At 40.5% G+C, this 17,583-nt stretch overlaps 1 protein-coding gene across 2 annotated transcripts in view; it reads right to left on the minus strand.

Moving 5' to 3' along the window:
* The window catches only part of alk (ALK receptor tyrosine kinase), a gene marked incomplete in the record, with an annotated part of 583,514 nt that extends 579,292 nt beyond the window's left edge, over window positions 1-4,222 (minus strand). For both annotated transcript variants that reach the window (XM_024267526.2, XM_024267517.2), the window contains 1 exon segment: window positions 985-4,222. In XM_024267526.2, coding sequence (XP_024123294.1) covers window positions 985-1,723 — 739 coding nt within the window.
* Window positions 4,223-17,583: the final 13,361 nt, after the last annotated feature.

Here is a 17,583-nt window from a genome sequence, read left to right on the forward strand (position 1 = left end):
ACCTTCACATTTTACTAATAAACTCCAAACCGGCTGAAACTTCCAGTTGTGTTGATGCAGGAACCTGAATGGAGATTCACTTCTCTTTGGCATGACAGGATGTAGCTCAGAATAATGAGGGAGTGTATATTCCAAGACTATTATAGCCAAAAACACAACATTGGCCCAAAAGAAAAAAATCAGGTTACCTTTTTTATATTATGAGGGATTGTGTGTCTATTTTCACACCCTCCAGCTTGAGGGTCTGCCCAACACTCAGCAAGCATCTGCCCCACAATTCTCTGAATCTGTTGGATCCTTTTGCAACCTTCATCATCCAGCTGAAGCTATTTCAAAGGCCGAGCCTAGATAATAATATTATTTAAAAGACCATTGAGTGTTAATTGGAAGAAATTTATTTAAAAATTCAACCAGACTCCCCACCTGTTTTTCCACTGCTGGGGCATGTCCAGCTCCACTATATTCAACCTGCACATGTGCACTTTTCCGGCTAGATTTCATCTTCTAAATGAAATAATTAACATTTGGAAACTGATTACAATAAAAGCCTCTAATGATCCGGCAGAATGGGCGCCAAATGCATACAAGGGAAGTTCGGGAGATGAACACCCTCCCTGCTCATTTCTCAGAGCTGCTTTTGGCATCCAAATTCAAGCTTCAATCTGGCAACTCCATCAGAATTAGAAGAAAAAAACACACACACACAAGCGAATCCCCGTGACTGTTATTTTTCTGGGCAACACTAAAAAACAGAAATGACTTTTTTATTTTCCCATCAGACTGTTCTGAAGATGAGGTGAACCTCTGAGTTGCTGACATGTTTTTGCCCACTCAGTTCACAACACAGAACCGTGTATGAAAAATTCATCACAGCAGAACTTAAATCACAACCTCGGAGCGAGAGCCGCGCGTGGGGGTGTGAGGAAACATGGCACGAACATGTGAGAGGAGGAGGGAGGGGAGGGATGGAGTGGGGGGACTCACCCTGCGAGGAGATCTGCAGGTACAGCCGGGGGTCCGCAGCCCGGATGGCCTCCGTGTACCGGACCTCCATCCCGGGCACCTGCGCCTTCTTCTCGGGCATGAGCCGAACCCTCAGCCGCCCCCCCTCGGCTCCCAGCCACCACTCCAGGATGGTCGTGAGGTCCATCTCCAGCATGAGCTGCGGGGCCTCCTCGTACACGGTCAGCCCCCCGCATCCCGTTTTGATCAGCTCCTCTCCTATTTCCACCACCACTTGGTTGGATTTCCTGCTCGCCTTCGTCAAGCCCAATTTCAGAACTTTGGACAGCGCCCGCTTGTACACAAAGGGGAGCTGTCCGTCCGAGGACGCGTTCCCCGGTGCTGAATCCGCAGATCTGGGCTCCACAAAAGTAGCTATAATTTTCTGCAAAGGTGCGCAGTGCATCTCCAAGTTTGCGCGCACTGAGTAACATCCGCTGAAAGTCTGGCAGTCCCCGTTCAGAGGTCTCTTCACAAACTCCGCCAGGTAATAGCGCAGCAGAGAGGGCACGGCGAAATCCACCGACAGATCCTTCCTCTTTTTCCTGGAGATGATGGTCTGGTTCATGTCTCTTTTGCCCCCGGTCTCCCCGCTGCTGCCTCCGCCGGTGCTGATGTTGCTGAAGCCGGCAGCGGGGAGCTCAGCCCGCGCCGCGGTCCTTGGCGACGCGCAGTGAAGCCCAGCCAGAAACCCAAACAGAACCCAAATCATGGCGCGCATGGTGTAATCTGAAGAATAATCCTCCAAGCATAAAAAAAGAATAATCTCAAAGTGGGGGGAACGTGCGTGTCCTGCGCCTCCTCGCCGGTGCGCCCCCGCTGCCGGATCTCACATTCGCTTCCTTCTGACTGTTGCTGTCTTCCCCCTTTTCAGACGGAAAAAAACGCCATCCCCCACCAGCACCAGCAGCAGCAGCACCTTCACCAGCACCTCTCCGGTCTCCTCACGGACGCAGCTCTTCTCGCGGCGCTCTCCGGGACGCTGATTTATATGCTGCTCGGGTCCGCTCCGGTGCCTCTCAAAGACTCCCCTGTCTCTGGTGACGGCGGCACAAGTGGTCCCTCTGTCAGCAGAGGGATGCGGCGTCGCTCCCCCCCGCAACTAAATCACGCGTTTGTTTGGAAACTTTACAATAGAATCAATAGTCTGATTTTTTATTTATCTTCACTCCTCGATGCGTGATAGTTGGATGAAAAGGATCTTCTAAATATCTAAAATAAATAAATCCCTCAGCATCCAGGAGCGCGCACGAATCTGACGCACCTTTTTGTTCCGCTGCATCTTTATTAAAATTTCAAATGCCTGTAGGTTTTTTTTTTTAGCAGCACCGCCCCCCACCCCCCAAGTGGATCATTTTACGTGTCCGGAAATTAGATTGGATTATTCAATCTGAAAGAGTTTCTCAGGGAGTCCTTTTGCTCTGCATCCATCCGGCTGCGCGCGCAATTACGCATCCAGAGAGCCGGTTCTTTTTTATTTATTTTTATTATTATTATAATTATTTATGTATTTTCGGGTTTTGGGGCAGGAGGGGACGAGGTGTTAGTTCACGCTCCCGCGCCTCCACCTCCTCCACCTGAACGCCTCCCGCCCCGCCTGGCCGCGCGCGCGCAAAAGTTGATCAGAGAAGACACCCGCCAGATGGCGTCGGCACACATGGTTATTCGCAGCACCTCACTGTCACTGACGAATCCATTCATCTCCTAATTGCTGGGAGTTTTTGCGCCTCCCTTTATTAGAGTTTAATCCGCTGAGAGGGATTCCAGATGTGATGAGAGAATAGGTGGGAATACATGAGAGGAAGAACTGGGAGAAATCATGGAACAAAACAAGAAACCTTTGAGTGGTTTGGGGACATCATAACCTCTTCTTCGTGATCTCAGATTCCTGGTAATTGGCATAGATCTCTATTGCTTCATCTTACAGACCCAAAGCGCTCCACAGTCATTGTCTGCTGCCTAAAGCTACGTTTACGCCGCCCTCTGCCACGTTTAAGCGACCGCTTCCAATGAAAAGTCTATGTAAAGGTGTGTTTTGGTCTTCTGGATTCAAAACTAAGGCTGGGCAATACTGAGCATTTGGTTATCGATCCAATACCGGTCAATATCGCTGATATCGATACCAATATCAATACCAAGATTGATATTTTTCGTAAAAGGGGTGGATGCGATATGAATCTCAAAATCTCAATTGTTTTTAATTGCTGTGAATGTTTTTTCTTTTTTTTAGTTTCAATTTTGTAAATCACTTAATAAACATAGTAACAGAAGTAGGAAAAACATTTTAAATTAAATGGAATATAGTTTATTAAAATAAAAACTTCTTGAAATTAAATGAAAAGTGAAGAAGTGAATGTAAAATAGTCTAGAAACCCACAAAAACAAACAAGTAACTATGATAAAAAACTAAATCAAAATGTTTAACGATTTAAAAATCGATACTAACTTGAGATCAATACGATCAATGATTTGGATCGATCCACCCAGCACTATTCAGAACTATCAAGTGTAAGGTTGTCACTGCTAATCTCTGTGTTCGTTGTTGAGAAAGAAAATGAACAAAAAAATAACTAAAATGTAGTCCTGTTGAAAAAGTTGAATCTGAGTCACACATAGTACTCTGGACCTCCGCCATCCAATGACAAAATGTAAATCCTGTAAATCCTAAAAAAACACAGTATAAAACTATAAGAAGCCTTCCTACATTTAGCCCCCCAAACAAAAAGACATGGGAAAATAGTGTCTTCAAATTCGTATATTACTAACCCTCGATGATGTCATCAATAGTCGCCGGTCAGCTATGTTAGTGCATAGCTGCTAGCGCTCAGAAATACATAAGATCAGTTTTATCATTTTAAAAAGTCACCCTAAAACACAAAATCTTTACTTAAATTTAAATGTAAACTTCTGTGCTTTAGGGCACACTCACGTTCTCCTCCTGTGCAACACGGAACACCCTTGTGACAGAGGGATACCCAGTCATAGGTCCCTACAGCTACCCCTTAATAAAACAATTTTGGACCCCACTACCCCTCCAATTGCCCCTTCAATTGGAGGGATAGGGGAAGAATTTGGATTTGGCCTACACAGTAGGTTTTAAATAATTCTGGCCAGGCAGATAAAGGTAAATAATATTTTTTTTGCCGTAATCATGTTTACAACAGTTGGTACTTCTGTGTTCTGAAAAGAACGCCACCCACACGTCACTACCAAATCAGAATCCCTGACTGATCAAAGTTCAGCACTGTCGCAACTTAGCGTCAAGAAGTTCAACCGGTTGAACTATCAATAAACAACTATTTTCTACATAGAGCCTGGACTTGAAAACTTGCATGGCGAGAGTTCTAATCCTGAAATCCTGAAATTTGGATTGACGTGCGTTTATGTAAACCTTTTATTGAAAGTGGCTGATGTGAATGCGATTTCACTCACATTTAAAGGCCATTTTCAAGCTCTACATACAAAAGATGCGACAATCAAAAACCAGGTTAAGGTTTGATCAATCAGGGACTCTAATTTAGTAGTATGGGTGGCATGTCTTTACTTCATTGACAGTGGCGGACTTCGCACTGTTTTTTATGTTGGTTTTTCCTTCATTTAAAAATGCCTTCTGCAGCAGTTGTAATAATAAATTAACAATTTATATACTTGTTGAGATTAAATGTCCACTAACGTCTTCATTGGTCCACTAGTAGACAGAATCCATGTCAAGAATCCAAATGCTTTGATGAGTACTTAAAGGATGACCAAACAGGGAAGTTGGAGGCCGACTCCACCCACACCTGAAATGTGAAAATCCAGTCAGGGGGATGGGGCTGAGGAACAGGATGTTATTACTAGAGCTGCAGATCATGACATGGGACTTAAATGGTTTGACCAATCACAAAATTCAAATGTAATACCTCATTTCAACCTGAAGAGGGCATAGACGGTTTTTCACTATATTTTCAAGAATTAAACATGTTTATTTTAATTTGGCAATGACCAACAGACAGCACTTTTAAACCCCCATTTATAGCCCCTGTCCCGTGGGATAAGATCCCAGAACATTAAAGAGAGGACAAACAGTTTCCACATTCAAAGTTAGGCTGAAAACATTCCTCTTTGGAAAGGCCTACTACCAGGCAAGCTAGTAATCAGAGAATATTCAATTTATCTTTTCCTTACCTACTGTAATGAATTTTGGTGAATAATTCTAATTTTCATTATATCCATTACACATATTTCTCCTCGGAACTCAGCAGAGAGAAGTTGGTTTGATAAACCGGGTCAATTCCCTCTACTGTAGCTCTGGTGGGTCTGGATTAATATTGATAGGCAAACCTTTTTTTTATTTTCTATCACCGTTATTATCCACATTAGTACTGGGGTTCTGTTCTCTATTCTCATTTACTTCACCTCTCCTCTATTCTTTATTATATAAGCTCTCTGTGCTCCTGCTTGGTGCAGTGTGATTCACGTGTTGTTCCTCTTCCCCACTCACCAGGGCAGTGGGAAAGATTTCAGATTATGCTCTTGTTCTTGGCCGTGGACCTCACCTCCGGCTCGTCTTGACTGTGGACCTCGCCCCCACCTGTCCCCCAGTCCTATCTGCCTGAACACTATTCAAATATGTAGTTGTAGAGTTTGATAAGCTAATACTTATTTAAAAGTCCGTGGAGATGATATCTCCTTCGTGTGGGCATCACTGAGGTTTCTTCTTTTTCTTGAATCTTTTTTTTTTAAGGAATTTTTAGTTTGTTTTAGTCTGTTTAGTTTAGTTTAGCAATCAGCTATTGTTTATATTTTATGACCGACTTTCTGCTTCTGTACAATTACCGACATGAAGCTCAATGAGGCAATTCCTTTTTTTTATATTGGACTGTATAAATAAAATTGAATTGAATTAAATTATAGAGGTCAATAGTAAAAAAAAGTGGATTTGGGGTTTGGTTAGCCTTTAAATATGCGTCAAATTCCCAGTGTGTCCATCTTAAGCCGGGCTCTCCAAGCCACTAAACCTGCTTAATGGTCTCAATGTCTGGCTCATTGTGGTGGACTAGAATCAGGAACCAATTTTGTGATCAAATAAAATGTGAATTGTGTTTTTGGCAAAATGCATGGGAAGAGCCAGATGATCCTCCAATGTGTTTGAATTCAATGTTGTGGGACAGATAACAATAAGGCAATCTAGTTGTTCTGTCATGTTTGGAAAAGGACAAATTAGAGACATCGAGTAAAATAATAAATAAATGTGCTGATCTCTGAGCGTGCTGACAACCCCCTCTTTTCCGTAAAAGCTGCTCCAGTGATGAGCACAAACAATATTTAGTGGTCATCAAGAATCCTCTTTCAGGGAGAAGACAAGAAGCCCACATGAAATGATTATAGGGAAAAATCACTTCCATAGCCACTGACAGCACAGCCATTTGTGTGGATAGCCAGTATTTTTATTTTTTTTGCCAGATAGCCTCCCCCCCATCACCAGCAGAGCTGAGCACGCTGCACTGCAGTTGTGCTTGAACCCACCCTGCCTTTAATATTGCCAACCCACAGACTTCACTGCTATCGCTGATGTAATCCCATATTCACTGTTATGGCCATTTCTCCTGCTTAACACAGCGGCAGCCCACTGATTGGACACTGGGAGTCCCTATTTAACCCATTTAGAATTGAAATTACTGCTGTCATAAAGAGATGATATGGAGGAGCAAATGTAGAAGGACCTGAAGCAGGTGGGGGGAGAAACATGAATGATCCCATAAGTGAGCTGAAGCATCACTTAAAGCCAAAACATCACTTTAGAAAATTGTGTTTTTAACGTGTTTCTGTCATTTTTATCATTATGAAGCACATATATAAAGAAAATTAAGCTCAAAATTGAATTTCTGAGTTTTTATTTATTAAAATAATTGTAAAATGCTACTTTACTTTCTACATATGAAAAAGTTTACGACTTTTGACAGATTTCAAATGACTTCCTTTCAAAATAAAAGACACCCTGTATAACACAGGTTCATCTCAGTGCAGCAAATGTAGTAGAAGGTAGTGTGATGTCAGCAGGGATTATATAAATTAAAGTGCAACTCTGCCAGAAATATGTAATTCTAACTAACAAAATGTAAAAACAAGCTCTTTAAGTTACACAACCATATTTTTTTAATCATATGACACACTTAAAATCCTGGAATATGTCCAGTATGAAATCAGCCTTGTAATCCGGTGCACCCTAAATATAAATTCTAGCTTCGCTTACTGACTCCAATTGATTTTATGTGGTCCATATTCGACGTAATAAACGTAATAAAGTTGAATGAAGTGTAAGTTTGATTTATTTTTAGCGTTACTACTTACATTTTAAGAATACATACGTTGCTTCTTGATCTATAAAGTCTACCTTATCTGTAGTAGCTAATTGATCAGTACTGGCTACTCAATCTGTAGCTGCTGCCCTATCCGTAACAGTTACTTGATCTGAACGGCTTACCAATCTGTAATGACTACCCAATCAGTAGAGGTTTCCCGATCTGTAACAGTTGCCCGATCTTTAACGACATCTCAATCTGTAGTGGCTGCTCGATTTGTAACAAAAACTTGTGTGTCTTCTGAAGTTAATAACAATAATATATACGGAAAGTTTATTATATTGAAAAAGTTTATTTCAGAGATGACAAAAAAAATAAAAGGAGGAAGGAAATGTTAATGTTCAGGACCGCACGATCTTTACTGTTTGTCCAAAATAGGACCCAACTCTTCTTCTGTTTACTCCCAAAGGAACAAGGCTATCGCCATTCACCAACACTGCAGTAACTCAGTTTAAACAGACATGTTTTTGGTGGGGGAAGTAGCTGCAGACCCTCAAGGGAATCTCCTTCCAAGTAAAATTTGCTCAGTTCTCCTCTTTTCCTGTTGCCGACATATAAAAAACAAAAGAAAAAAAGATGAAACAGGAAGAATGACTCTCACTTGTGTGGGTTTCGTTAAATCACGCATTTCTAAAATTTTCATTGTCTGTAATGACCACAATATATAAAGTGTTGAGAACAACAAATTCATATGATCAGAGTTATTCACTGTTTAAATGGCTTGACGATTGTAAAGGAGGAAGAACTGTCAGGAAAATGTTACAGAGAGTGGAATTTTTTTTTTGTTTTTGGTTAGTATTCTTTATTTTAAATATTTCCTAAGGAATTATATGTTTTAGAATATTAGAACAACAAATGTTAAAAAAGGAACAAACTATGGGAGCAAGTCTAAATCAAATTACTTAACTGTCGCAATAATGGCCACAAAGAGGAAGTGACATAATATTCACATGTAGGGACTGATCGGGTAGTCGTTACAGATCAGGTAGCAACACACACATTGTGTTCAAAAAGAAGATGTAAAAAATGCCACCTACAATCAATAAAAAAATAAAACTTAATTTGTTTGTGTTTAAGACATTCTATCAAACATGTTTCTTATTACATTCACTTTAATTCCTGCAAATATTTATCACTAAAAATAAATTTAAGTCAAAGTCTTCAGCAGTTACGTCTATTAGACAGATGGCTATTTCTGTTTGTTTTTTGTAAATCTGTATGGACTTGTAGGAAATATTAAATACAAGTTAGGGATTCAAACTTAAAATGTAAAAGAGTTGAGAAGATTATTGTGCAGAGGGTTCATTTAGTCACTAATCTGTACTCACAAGTAAAAAACCACCAGTACAATGTAACACAGGCGGCTCCATTTTTGTGCATAATGTCTAGCATTAGTGCTGATTCTGCTCCGTTACTACCTGGGTCACACTGACTGCCTGCAGCCAGCCTGTGTGCGGCTAAACGCTGGTTAATCTCTTTGAACAAGGTATCTGCAGACTCAGACATGAGGGGACAGCAGATGGTCTTTAGATTGAATGGAGGTTTGATTGCGCTGGTGCTCAAACAAATGAGCAGTGGAAATGGTATAACCATTCACAGAAACTCCGCAATATCTGGATTTATTATTAAAAGATTGAACACTCCCTTAATGTTAGTCAAATTGATTTTTAACTGGAAAATCCTCAAATTAGACATTCCAGCTGGAATTCCACGTCTTCCACTGAAGTGGCTTTGATGACCTGATATCCATGTGCATGGTAATGGTTCAGATAAGTTGACAGAGCAAAGAATTCGACGGGCTGAAGCCTTTATGAGCTGAGATAAACGGCTCTTTTTTACTGCTTTTGCTGTATTCCTGGTAATAGGCGTTGACTCTCAAATCCATTTACCAGACTGCCAAGAGGAACTTAATTACTTTCTGACTGATGACTTTTTTCAACTCTTCAGTCCTCATAAAGCAAATGAACCAAAAGCAAAGTATTTATTTCCATATATATGCTTGTAACTCACCAGCTTCGGTGCTTGCTTCATTTGAGCCATGTTTGATGCCCAACTCATAGCACAGAAAAAAAGGGAGTGGGTGTGTAATAAATTACAGATAGATAAGTCCTTACAAAGACCCTTCCCCCTCAAGCACAGCTTTTCAAGGCAGACAGTGGACCTTTTAAATCAGTAACTGAATCAGATCACATAGATCCTTCGCACAAACATCACTGCAGCTCCAGGTCGCTTCTCTTTGCTGTTTGCAAGGCCTCAGTGTTGATCACAGCAGGAGATAAGATGAATGTCAAATCACAAAAGGAAAAGTTCCACTAGATTAATCATTCCACCTCAATTTTTACTATTTTGCAGCCAATTTTTTAGGTTATTTTTAGGGGGTTGTTCAAGATTATAGCATTTTCTGCACTTAAAGCAGACCTAAGAGTCTTAAGTTTTCTCAAAATCTGGCTGTACACATAATAATAATGAGCCTTATGTGTGTACTGAGTTCCAAAATCTGTAAAAATGTTGTGCGACTTTGGTAAGCTCTTCGCTTGATTAACCATTGGACCTTTTCCCTTTGACACAGGGACCCAATACGTAGACCCTGTAGCCTAAAACAATCAGAGAACATTACGTGTGCTTACCTTTGCCACGCAAAGCTGCTAACAATTCAACACCTTTGAACTTATGGAGGAAGCAAGAAAATGAACTACACCAGAAAATGACCTCCAATGGGAAATGCATAAGACAACAAACTGCACCAGAAAATGCATAAGAAAATGAACAACACCGGAAAATGAGCAGAAAAATGAACTGCACCAGAAAATCTACAAGAAAAAGAACTGCACCAGAAAACGCTCAAGAAAAAAAAGTCCCATAGACTTCCATTGAGAAATCAACAGTTATTACTCAGTCATTTGTTCTGATACATTCTCCTCTTTATAATCCTAATTATTTTAAAAGATATTTCTTCTTTATTGCCAGTTATTCAAGTTATGAACTGACCAATCAGATGTCTCAGCAAAAGCATGTGGTCCCCACTGGCCCCGCCTACAACATTTGATTGATAGATTCCCCCGTGCCTCTTTCAGTGGGAGGGGTGTGGACTTGAATCAAGCTGGAATAAGCTCACACATGATTGGTTGACAGTACTTCCTCTAAAAACGTGACTCTGACCGACTCGGACCAATCGCTGTCGAAGGGTTGAGATTGGTTACAATGTGGTGGTAGACGTATCAGGAAGTGACGGCAAACGTTTAGCCTGAGGTAAGGCATTTCCTATGGGGGACCTCAACACTTGCTGTGTCCAGTTTATTTAAACGGTCTGGGGTTAGGAATTTTCCATTAGAGATACACAGATTCAGCTTCCGGTTACAGTTCCGACATGATGAGTTTAACGTTGTGCTTGGGTGCCTTTTTGCCCCTCTCAGAAAGTAAACTGTGCCAGAAAATGCAGAAGAAAATGAACTGCCCAAGACGATGTGGAAGAAATAAACTGTGTGGAAGAAATTCTCAATCCAGACAAAGAAGATGACGACTTCAATGTTGTTTTGGGATGAGATTGATTTAAAAAAAAAGTGAGTATATTGTTAAATAATAGAATACAGTAGGAAACACTTTTGTGCTTGTGTTACCTGTTTTTTCTAGACTGGATGTGCATTATAATACAGTGGTGCTAAAAATGTGGTATATTCACAACACACTACGGCAACTACAGAGAAAGGATGATCCACATCTCACATGCTATGAAGGTTTTTTTTCCCATTACTAGCTGATTTTTTTTTCTCTTTGGTTCCATAAATCAAACCCCTATATCTACAGCACCAAAAGAAAAACTCCAAAGCTGTAGGAAAGAAAAAGCAAGGGTTTTTCTCAGAAAGTGTTACGTATTCAGAAAGTCTCCTGTTGATGACTGGGTGGTCAGTTCTTCCGCAGCATGCTTACAGGTGCATGGGGATAAACATTTGATAAGTGGAGGTGCTCTGGGTGTTGAACTTGAAAAATGTCAAGCTTTTAGCTCCAGTCCACTGAGCCCTGTGTATTTTCAACACTCACATTAATCATTGCACTGCAGGGCTTGAGCCTGCCGCTAGCCAGACAGTTAGCATGTAAGAGTGAATCAGACTCACAGAGGTGCTTCCAGCTTCCTAAAAGCGTAACTCGTCCTCTGCTTCTGCAAACACAAATAAACAGAACGCCACCCACAGCATTTTGCAGCAACAGTGTTAATTGGAATAAAGGCACAAATGGCTGAACCCTGCCTCACCTCTTCATGAGCAGTTTGAGCATGTCAACTATCAGACTACGACTTTTGCAAGCATCTACATGACTGCAAATTAAATTTAGACCAATTTGAAAAGTGGCTACAGTTATTTAGACTAATGGCAGACATTAGTCTTCATAAAGGTGGTGTTTACTGGGCCTCCGTTTTCTGCATCAATGTGTTAAAACGCATTTAAGTTCATTTTCAGGGAAAGTGGATGACAAATAAAAGGGAATGGTAGTATAGGGATGTGTGAATAAAGCTGCTTTCACTCTATATGTTAGTCTGGCTCCTGCTTCAATAACTTTTTTAACCAAATGCGCTAAATTACAAATCCTATATTATTATAAATAGTGTGCAAGAATAAGAATGAACCGATGTGCAATTATGAACGAGATTCTAAAGGACATTAATTAACAATGGGTGCATAAGAGAAAGTTATAGTACTTGACTGGATCTATAGAGTTCTTACAGGGTAACCAAACCCTAAATCAACTTTTTTGATTGTTGATCTCTATAAATAGGGCTTTCAAAGAGCTGTATATTAGACATTGCCAAATTGTTGACAAATTAGCATAAATATATAAAAATTAATTACTGAAAATATAGTTTAAAAATAGTTTACGTGCTGCCCCCTACAAGTTGAATCAAGGTATTAAATTTGAATTTTGTGACTGGTCAAACCATTTAAGTCTCACGTCATTTCAGAAGTCCCACATCATGATCTACAGCTCCAGTAATGCTAACAGTCCTACCCCCCAGCCCCACCCCTCTGACTGGATTTTCATATTCCGGCTGTGGGTGGAGTCAACCTCCAACTTCCCTGTTTGGTTAGCCTTTAAGCTATGTTCGCACCACCCCCAGAAACTCACATTCAAGTGACCACTTATAATGAAAAAACTATGTAAACCTGTGTAATTGCACTTTTTGGGATTCTGTTCTCAAAACTTTTGCATTCATGCGTAGATACGCAAGTTTTTACCACAGTGTCTGGGCTCCCCGTACAAAATGCATGGTTGTTAAATGTTCGTTTCAAGTTAAACAGTCTTGAACTTTGGCCAATTGGGGGCTTGGATTTGGTAGTGACGTATAGATGGTGTCCTTTATAATTTATATACTGTACGTGCCAACCATTTGAAAATTGATCATGGAAGATGAATTAATAATTGGGATTTGTGTCCTTTGAGACCAAGTCTTTCGTACATCGGAATAGAGCTGTGAAAGAAAAAGGTTGGAGCAAGTTTCTTGAAATTTTCACCGCTTTGACATTTCACACCATGCTTTCTCCAACTGTAGGTGGTGGACTTGCACTAGTACACAGTAAAAAGCAAAAGAAGATGAATATCCTGCCTGCTCATCCATGCGTTCAAGAAACCGCATTGAGTACATTCCTTAATATGCATGAAACACCTGGTGTGTATGTACAGTAGCTTTACAGTTACAGCATACAAGCACACCAACAAGCCACACCATTACCCCAAATTTACATGTGTCCATCTGCAGTGTGTCTCCAATCTATTGCATGGAGAGCCCATCTCATGACTGTCAGCTTGTTTACATTGTCTCTATCATGTCCTCAGTCCGTCCCCCCCTCCACACTGACTCCTGGAAGAGTGTTAAGTAGCTTGTCCCGCTCTTCTCACTCATCCAAAACTTAAGAAATCAGGCCCTATGTCCTCTCCTTCCGCATTAAGCACTTCTAAAATGCCTTTTTAGTGTCATAAATTATGTTATATTCGTGTAATCTCAAAATAAAACTTCCATGGTCTTATTTTTAGTCTTATTTTGAAAGTACAACGGCAATTGTATTTAGAAACCCAGACTTGTTTCTGGTTCTTCAGTTTTTTGCTGCAACATTGACGCGTCGACGGACTAATAACAGAACTCCAGCGTAAAGCTTACATTGCACTGCGAGGGAACAGATACCAGACGCAGATATGACGGCGGTGGTGTAAACATTCCAAATGATAAATTAAATTTTTTTTTTGTTGTCAATGGAATGGAGACACACCGCAAACGGACGAGTAAAAATCAGCCTTTAGCCAAGATCTAGAACTTATGTAAAAGTGGAGTGCTGTTGGTTTGTGCTGTTTAGTGCAAAAGATTTTAACAAAAGTATATTTTCTGGATAAGACAAATATTATCTCTGTATTTCTCAAAGTAGAAACGGGAAAAGTGGCCTGATCACTGTGCAGTGCTTGCTTCTGTGTTCTGTTTCTCATGTTGGGAAATGATCAAGATCGCCTTTTGGCACAGAAGGGAGCTCCCCCGTGGTTTTCCTCTTGTGCTTTCGTCTTCTTCTGGAGAGGAAAGTCTTCTGCCAGACCTTTTTTTTTGTGCTTGTGAGAGAAGTGGCAACTGAAGTCTGAAACCTTCTCAGACGCAGGTCAGATTTCTCTTTTTGTGTCTTTTGACACATTGAGGTTGTACTGAAAATGCATTTACATCGGGACGTTCTCGTGACATCACATAGCAAACTCCCAACAGACTTATACAGTGGTTATGGTTTTACCAAGATTTTGGGGCAGCCATGACACGGAGGTAGAGTGGTAGACCTCTGATCAGAACGTCACTGGCTTTGTTCCCTGTTCTCCCTGCCCATGTGTTGAAGTGCCTACGGGCAACACACACTGCTTCTTTTACTCTGGTTTTCTGGATTTGAAAGAATCACTGGAAATTCTTCTGATGAATTAATGACACTTCCTTTGTGGATTGTTTGTGCAGTGCATGTATCTGATTGGGTTTTTCTGAAAGGGGGATCACATTACTTAATCTTCCAGAGAATGTCGGCTCCAGGGTACAGCTGCAAATGCAATCTCTGATTCATGAGGAACATCGGTTTTCACTTCAGATGAGGAATAGCTTATAAGTTATACATTGTACACAGAGGGTTGAGGATTCATGTTTTAAGGACTTACAGAAAGGTTTTGATCCTGACCTCGCCTTGTTCTGTGGGAGGTAGTCTGGAAATACCCTCCTACTAAGGGCCATCTAGTCTCTGTACAACCAGAGCAAGAGCTTGCATGTTGGACGCCTGTAGGTATGACCTTTGTCACTGGTTCTCTTCCTGATTTTCATAGACATAATTTCTAAGCACAGCCAGAGGCTGGAGGAAGTCTGGTGTGGAGTTTGTAGGATTCTGTCTCTACTCATGTCTGCTCAGCAAATTCCCAGGAATCACCATAAACAGTTGCACCTGTTCCCCTGGGGATTCATTTAATCACCACCTGGTCTCTGGGAGAGTTTTTGTCTCTTTGCATCTCTTGGAACAGTTGTATCAAATCCTGCTCCACTCACCTGATTTTCTAATTTGGCCTGGAAATGCCCCTGCCTGTCCAATGAGAAAAACTCTGGTCCTGGATTGTGCTTGTGAGAGTTGGATCTGAGAAGGTGGTGGAGAGGAGTTTTAGAACTGATGCCTCCCTGATGCCTCCCTAGCAGAGGTATTTTGCACATGTCCCTCTGGAAAATCCAGGACACTCTGAAGAGACTATGACTAATTCCGAATTGCCCCCCTACCCCTAAACCTATTGCTGCAGTCTTAGGGGTATTTGAAGCTGTAGTGGTGTCAGAAAGTGTTCTTTTTTTTTGAGGAGAAGTTGTAGCAACTTGCCCTGCGAAAGACTGGCGACCTGTCCAGGGTGTACCCCGCCTTCGCCCATCAGTAGCCAGGTTAGGCTCCGGCACCCCCATGTTGTTATGCATTTTCTGAGAGCTGGCACCTTTACAATAGCATACTAGATAACCGTCGACTATTGATGATATCATCAAGCAGTACTACTAACGTCCGAATTTGAAGACACGTCATTATGTCTGAATTCACACCCTATACTTCTTAGGTACTAAAAACTATATAGTGCAGGAGTATATAGACTTTTAAAAGCAATTTGGACACCATGCTCACTATTTCAGACAATGCGGGTATGACATTACCAATTTGTGAAAATCTAATCAACATGAGCATTTTTACAACATCTATTTATAATTCCACTGTGTCCTGATGTTGAAAATGTAGATAATTTGTTAAAAAATTACATTCAAACACATTTTTTTTTTCGCAAAAAATGTTTAAGCACAATGCATATGGTCTATGTTTGCCAATGCTGTGAGCATTAATGCACTCTCGTTTTTCACAAAGACTTCTGGGGAATTTCTAGGGCACTTGATTTTCAATTGTAGATTTGGACAGCGCAACAAAATGGCGAACACTATATAGTGCACTATAGGTAAGTAGTGAAGGAATTTGGACATAGACACTATTTTTCCATATCTCTCCACTTGGAAGGATACATATAAGGATAGGGAGAAGTCATAGGGGTCGCCTGTTGGCTAGCCTGAGAGCACTTTGTGGTTGCCCCGGCAGAACTGGAGGAAGTTCTGGTGAAAAGGAAGGTCTGGACTGAAGATGGATGGGTTTAGAAAAAAAGTCACAATGATGATATAGAAGGCTCAAAAAGTCATGCCATTTACTGATACAATTGGCACTGCGGGGTTAAATTTTAATTTGGATTCAAAGCCCTACTCTGATTTATTAAGGCAGCAGGCAGCAGGTTTAGACATAGATCCAACTAAGGTCCATTCATGTAAAGTAGAATCCAAAACCACTGACCAAAAAGCTGACTGTGTTTGCCATGGAAACATTCAATACAACAACAGCGGATTTTTCGAGACTGAACAACAGCATTGCTTAATTGAGGGTAATTATGATTAAAGGTGGATTTACCGAGTAGGAAACAAAAGCATTAGGGATGAATTAAATATAGCTGACTGTAGCTTATAAAACATGTGTTGAGGCTAAAGGGCTGACAGTGTTAAGCCAAATAAAATAAGTAATTTCTTGTTGCTTCGTTTAAAGTTATTAACAACTGTGATTTAGATCAAACAGAGCTTCTTGAATTAGTCTCTGTGTTAATTCCTGATGGTTTGGGAATAGTTGATGTAACATACAACATGTTTTCAGAGACATAGTTTACTTTTGATTTCATTTTGCTTTCTTTTTAAGTGAGTCTATGCCTGTAGGATATTCCGCGTTAACCAATCGGACGCAGACAGCTCTGAAGACTTGTTTACACCTGGCATCCGAATTCATCTCCGCATACAACTGAGGTGACCACTTGTGATGGTATCTAAGTTATCCACTCTATATGCAAATACTCATATACTTACATAGGCGGCTGACAGCTATCAGCTCAAACAGGAGTTTACGAGATCCACTGATAATTCTATGAAATCAGAAATACTCTGATAACCTGAACTCCTGCACATCATTATTCAGACATTTACAGTTTTCAGATTCCCCCAGACACATTTAGGCCTTTACTCTTGCTTTTCTCAGACTCAAATATATGCAGTCATGTGGAAGAGAGATAGGTGAAAGGAATATCAAACGAGTCTAAGTCTGTATGATGTTGCCGAGCTCAGTATCAGTGCAACTCCTCTGTCTATAAGCAGACAAACTGAGGCTTTTGGTCTCTGCATCATTCATTCCGCACCAGCCTCTGACAAACTGTTTGAAAAATGGAATCTGTTCTCCATAGAAGGGAACTTTACAGTCTGTAAAATTTCAATGAGCTGTTTGCATCCAGTGATATATTGTGCCCCTGCATCTGTCATTTTTAACAACACAAGCGTGCATGCTTTAATTCGCTCGAGCTTGTTATTCAACAAGATTCATGGGTTGTTTGAGTGAATTTTAAAAATGTCTCTTTCCAGATATTGTTCAGGCTTTTTGCCCCAGACAACAGATTATGAAAACTTAAAATTATGATTTTTTCATTTTTTTAACCAACTCTTATTTAAAAAAATGTAGACATTTGAGAGAATACTAATAGCATTTTAACTATTTTATTTCCACTCTTTGTAAGTTTTGATCAAAAGCAGAAAATTGTACCAATATGGCTAACCCTTAATGAATACATGTTTTCTCCATCTTATAACTCAAAAAGTCCCACAAACAACTTTCATGAATCAAGGTCCAATACTTTGTCCTGA

Source organism: Oryzias melastigma, linkage group LG22 (genome assembly GCF_002922805.2).
Source record: "Oryzias melastigma strain HK-1 linkage group LG22, ASM292280v2, whole genome shotgun sequence".
In the NCBI taxonomy this organism is placed as follows: domain Eukaryota; kingdom Metazoa; phylum Chordata; class Actinopteri; order Beloniformes; family Adrianichthyidae; genus Oryzias; species Oryzias melastigma.